At 40.3% G+C, this 6,186-nt stretch overlaps 1 protein-coding gene across 1 annotated transcript in view; it reads left to right on the top strand.

The window, feature by feature from the left end:
- Window positions 1–3,504: 3,504 nt before the first annotated feature.
- The window catches only part of eIF2gamma (eukaryotic translation initiation factor 2 subunit gamma), a 40,981-nt gene continuing 38,299 nt past the window's right edge, over window positions 3,505–6,186 (top strand). The window contains exon 1 of the mRNA XM_053791976.2: window positions 3,505–3,662. Within this exon, the coding sequence (XP_053647951.1) occupies window positions 3,627–3,662 (36 nt within the window). The 5' untranslated portion in view covers window positions 3,505–3,626. The remainder of the gene's footprint in view (window positions 3,663–6,186) is intronic.

The raw sequence follows: 6,186 nt of genomic DNA, 5'->3' as shown, positions 1-6,186 counted from the left end.
ACATGTCTTGGGTAAAATATATTATAAAATATTCTGATACTGCTGGGCATGTGTCTTACTTCACATGCACAGGTGTTATCCATCTACTCACCGGCACTATAACCATTGATCTCATAATCAAAGATCCTCTCTTGATCGGGCTCATGATTAACCTTCAGCAATATAACATTAATTATTTCAGAGTTCCCCATCAAAAATTAATCTGAACCTACAAAGTAGAGGAGGAATGAAAGGGAAAAAACACCGAATAAAATAGAACCTAGCCTATACCATCGATATAATTCAGTGCTGAGGGAGATCCGGTCCTGTCGAGAAATCACACATTATTTTCTTTATTTAAAATAAAAGCATTCTATCTGTACCCCGGCACACATTCTTATTTCTTGTGCCGATTATTATTCTACATTTTAGGCCCTTGTGTGTACATTCAATTTTTGTAGAGGTTTAGCCCGACACGGGGAAAAGCAGAGATTTTTGTGTGTGGTATTGTGTCCATGGGTTCTGTTGCAACTATCAAGAAAGTATTTTAGTTCAGAATTAATATTAGAATTTATGGTTCTATAGATGTAGGTTGCACAGTAGTAGGTGTGGATGTTCTGTACAGTGAGTAGGCTTAGATCTTTGAAGAGTGTGAGGGCGGGGGGTGTTGCCTAGTATGGGATTACCTGGGAGTTAGCCTACCTGGAGGGTATTCCGGGGATCAACACCCCCTCGGCCCGGTCCACGATCAGGCCTCCCGGTGGATCAGGGCCTGATCAACGAAGCTGTTACTGCTGGCCACACGCAATCCAACGTACGAACCACAGCTCGGCTGATCCGGCACCGACTTTAGATATCTGTCCAGCTCCCTCTTGAAGACAGCCAGGGGTCTACTGGTAATGCCCCTTATTGTTGGTGGGAGGCTGTTGAACAGTCTTTGGCCCCGGACACTTATTGCGCTTTCTCTTAGTGTACCAGTGACGCCCCTACTTTTCACTTGGAGTATGTTGCATCGCCTGCCAAGTCTTTTGCTTTCGTATGGAGTGATTTCTGTGTGAATATTAGGGACCAGTCCCTCCAGATTCTTCCAGATGTAGATTATGATATATCTCTCTCGCCTGCGCTCCAGTGAGTACAAATCAAGTGCTTCCAGGCGCTCCCAGTAGTTAAGGTGTCTGATGGAACTTATACGTACAATAAAGGTTCTCTGTACATTCTCTAGCTCTGCAATTTCACCTGCCTTGAATGGGGATGTTAATGTACAGCGGTATTCCAGCCTAGACTTCCAGCCTGACTTTTTTGGGTTATCCTAGGTTCTCTACACACATGCTGCTATGTATGATAATTCTATGTAACTGTATTTGTGTATACCTGAATAAATTTACTTACTATCATTGGCTTAGCATCTCTTGTCTTGAATGTTCTCATTATCCATCCTGTCAGTTTCCTAGCAGATGTGAGAGCGGCATTGTTGTGATCCTTGAAGGTGAGGTCTTCGGACATTACCACACCCAGGTCCTTCACATTACTTTTCCGCTCTATTGTGTGATTGGAGTTTGTAGTATACTCAGTCCTAGTTATTATTTCCTCCAGTTTTCCATAACGGAGAAGTTAGAATTTGTCTTCATTGAACATCATATTGTTCTCTGTTGCCCATTGGAAAACTTGGTTTATATCTTCTTGGAGCTTTGCCGTGTCCTCAATGGATGACACTCTCATGCAAATCCTAGTATCGTCTACAAAGCCTGCTGACAGGATATAAACACCGTGAGGTAGTTAGTAGCATTTACCGGTTGTCAAAGGCACTTGTCGATATGTCTTTCAATGTACATATTCCGATAAATTACTTTAATACCTATTTCAGGGATTAAAATATACTTGTATGGTGGTGAAAAGGTTACTGTGCATCCTTAATGACAGTCGTATAGCGGAAAGCCTTTAAATCCCATTAACAACCAGCCTAGTCTGCTGTTCAGAGTGGTATGTTATATGAGGGTGACTGTTGTTCTTGATTCGCCGGTACTCTGGGCCCGGGCCTTTTCCAGATGGTGGCCTGGTGGCTAAAGCTCTCGCTTCACACGGCAAGGGCCTGGGTTCGATTCCCAGCGACCCTTGTAGATTTAGCGTTTCTTTTTTATTATAATAATAATTCGATTCCAAGCCAGGGTAGAAACATTGGGCTTGTATCTTTACGCCTGTTGTCTATGTTCACACATCAGTAAAATGGGTACCTGGGTGTTAGTCGACTGGTGTGGGTCGCATCCTGGGACACTGACCTAATTTGCCCGAAATGCTCAGCTTATAACAAGGGGCTTTCTATATAGTAGTATGTCACTGATGTCAGCTAGGACTGTATACCATGTACATGTAGTTGTAGTAAATAAAGATATTATTATTATTATTATTGTGACCCAACCTTGGCTCCCTGTCTTGGGAGTGTCTTGAGACCTGTCTGCCATGGGAGGAGGTACAAGTACCTCCTCATCTTCTGGCACTGGACCACAGTGAAGACAAGCAATAATGCTGGACTTTATTGGGTTATCATGAGTTAATGAACCTCCGGCGTTAATAATCGAAATAAAATTCTTCAACTAACCAAAGAGATAGAAAGAATTATATATATAACTCTTGTTAAGCAAGAGAAAGTATAAAAGAGAATATAAATCGCTTAGTATTAGGAATCCTAGTTATAATCACCTTACCTAAACACACACCGGTGTTCCAAATAACGTGTTTATGAACATTTCGCTAAGGATTTAATGTTTTATCCACTGTGACAACTGACACTTAGCAAACTACTTGGGAATATTAAAGGTGTTTTCCTTGTGATGTGTCATCTCGCCCTTCTGGCAATTTTTATACGTCCATTGCAGTTTGTTAAATTGTTATCAGTCTTTATAGTAAATTACATTCTCAGAAAATTAGTTTGATCGTAAAAACTGCGTGTATGTAGTGTGCAATATTAACTTTTTAATTTGTATCAATTGTCAAATATAATTATGAAACATATTAGTAGCATTAATTTTACAAGAATAATATGTACTCTGTCATAATCATCTTGGATGAAGCACCAAATTTTTATTAACACAGATAGCTTTATGCTTTTTTTTTAATATAAATTCAGTGAAGAATTGTAATTGAAGGTACTGAGGCCACGTTTGAGCTGAGCAGCGTTTCATACACTACAGTATTGCGTCAGCCGCCAACCAAACTCTTTTATAATTGAAATAAAGGCAAAATACTTCATATATCTAACTTGGAGAGTTAGTCTAAGTAACTTGTGCATCTCAAAATGAAATATTTTACATTTTTATTTAATGCATTGGTTTCCCACATTTTCATACGCTTTTCTCCTTTCTACTTTTCTGAAGCTCTCTAACTAGCGCAGTGAAAATAACTGTTAACAAACTTTGCAGTATTGATTTATATTATAAAAACAAGCATATAATATCGGACGAAATGTTTCATGAAATTATATAAGATAGTTAAATTATTTATCAAATTTGCTAAAGACTTTATAAAATATATAGAAAGTGGGTTTATTATTTGTGAGGCTGGAGGTGTGTAAGGAACGAGTCTCTGGCTCCGGCTGTACACACTGTCACTGAACTGGATGGACGTCTGAGACATCCTAAATAACAATAAATATGGCCAACTTAGCGGTCCAGGACTTGAAAACTTTGGTATGTATCAAATATCAACGTAGTAAGTAGGTGTTCTAAATATTTCAAGGGGGAGATAAACATAGGAGAGGTAATTCGAGGAGCACAACCTGTCACCAGCTGTTTATTATTTACTGAAGCTTTTAAGCACACTTCATGTGTAGGGAAAAATAACATTATTCTTGCTTTGATTAAAGACATATCAGCGAACACTTAGGGTATTTTATTATGGAAGCATTTTGTCCCTGGGACTTTAACAGGCGTACAGTAAGGCTGGGATATTTTTCACTTATTAAAAGCCCAGCAGCGATGTATAGCCCTTGTGGTTTAGTGCTTCTTTTTGATTATAATAATAATAATATTAAAAGCCCAAATGATCAGGATGACTTAAATACCAACTTTAATTTGCAGTACTTGACCAGACTCCTGTACTACTATGAAACCTCTCAAGAAGGGTGCATTGATGCTGGTGAAGGGCTCTTGATCCAAGAGATTAAAGCCACCAATCCCTTCTGTGCATCAAATTTGATTACTCCAAATGCCAAGTGATCCTTATTGGTTTAGATCTTCAGTGACAAGGATTTTTTCCTGGATTATTAAGAGAAGATTTTGTTCGGATTTTTAACCCCTGACGGGTTAGCCACCCAGGATAACCCAAGAAAGGCAGTACATCATTGAGGAACTGTCCATCTTATTTACATTGGGATCCTCAATCTTGTCCCGCAGGATGTGACCCACACCACTTGACTAACACCCAGGTACCTACTTGCTTGTTAGGTAAACGTGGATGTGTAAGGTGAAGTTGGATGTGTAAGGAAACGCATCCAACGTTTCTACCCATGCCGGGGATCGAACCATGGACACTTAGTGTGTGAAGCAAAAGTGTTGCTTTCCAGGCCACAGGTCACCAGGTTAGTTAGTAACCAAGGCTGACCCAATAAGGCTGTTATTAGCCTGGCTTATTTCCATGGGGGTATACTTGGAGGGTGTTATGGGGGTCAGTGCCCTTGTGGCCTGGTCCATGAGTAGACCTCATGGTGCATCAGGGCCTGATCAACTAGATTGTTAGTGCTGGCCTCATGCAAACCGACGTATGAAGCACATCCCTATGATTCTCTTCCCCCAGGATGCGACTCATCAGTCAGCAAATATTCAAGTTCTTACTTGGGTCTCTGGGAATGTGCCCAAAGCTTTCCACTTGTCCAAGTATTGAACCATGGGTCCTAAGTGTGAGAGCTGAGGCTGTCGCCAATTGAGCCACGAACACCTAAATCACATAAGCACCAGTACTAAGGGGTAAACCATTTCAAAATTTTATTTATGGCATTAAGCAAGCTGTCACTTTGTGTAATACCTTTATAATGCTGCACTAGAGCTCTTGTGACTTAAGCTCTAGATTTTATTTATTCCGAGTTTATAATCTGTTATTGTGATCTGTATCTAAAATTCATATACGACAGTACAGATTTTAAATTCATATACTACAGTACAGTAGGCCTCTTGTATCTGCTGGGGATACGTTCCAAGACCTACTGTGGATACATGTAACCATGGATAGCAGCGAACCCTATATATTATAAGTAATTTTTCATTTACATATATACCTATGGTAAAGTTTAATTGGTGAATTATACACAATAAGTCTAGAATTAGAAGTTTTTCACTGGGGGCAGTAAAGCAACAGCAGAGAACTACAGACCAATAGCACTAACATCCCATATCATAAAAATCTTTGAAAGGGTCCTAAGAAGCAAGATCACCACTCATCTAGAAACCCATCAGTTACACAACCCAGGGCAACATGGGTTTAGAACAGGTCGCTCCTGTCTGTCTCAACTATTGGATCACTACGACAAGGTCCTAAATGCACTAAAAGACAAAAAGAATGCAGATGTAATATATACAGACTTTGGAAAAGCCTTCGACAAGTGTGACCATGGTGTAATAGCGCACAAAATGCGTGCTAAAGGAATAACAGGAAAAGTCGGTCGATGGATGTATAATTTCCTCACTAACAGAACACAGAGTAGTCGTCAACAGAGTAAAGTCCGAGGCAGCTACGGTGAAAAGCTCTGTTCCACAAGGCACAGTACTCGCTCCCATCTTGTTCCTCATCCTCATATCCGACATAGACAAGGATGTCAGCCACAGCACCGTGTCTTCCTTTGCAGATGACACCCGAATCTGCATGACAGTGTCTTCCATTGCAGACACTGCAAGGCTCCAGGCGGACATCAACCAAATCTTTCAGTGGGCTGCAGAAAACAATATGAAGTTCAACGATGAGAAATTTCAATTACTCAGATATGGTAAACATGAGGAAATTAAATCTTCATCAGAGTACAAAACAAATTCTGGCCACAAAATAGAGCGAAACACCAACGTCAAAGACCTGGGAGTGATTATGTCGGAGGATCTCACCTTCAAGGACCATAACATTGTATCAATCGCATCTGCTAGAAAAATGACAGGATGGATAATGAGAACCTTCAAAACTAGGGAGGCCAAGCCCATGATGACACTCTTCAGGTCACTTGTTCTATCT

Source organism: Cherax quadricarinatus, chromosome 61, assembly GCF_038502225.1.
Source record: "Cherax quadricarinatus isolate ZL_2023a chromosome 61, ASM3850222v1, whole genome shotgun sequence".
Taxonomy (NCBI): domain Eukaryota; kingdom Metazoa; phylum Arthropoda; class Malacostraca; order Decapoda; family Parastacidae; genus Cherax; species Cherax quadricarinatus.
The sequence above is the reverse complement of the archived record's forward strand: the minus strand, read 5'-3'. Positions and strand labels throughout refer to the sequence as shown.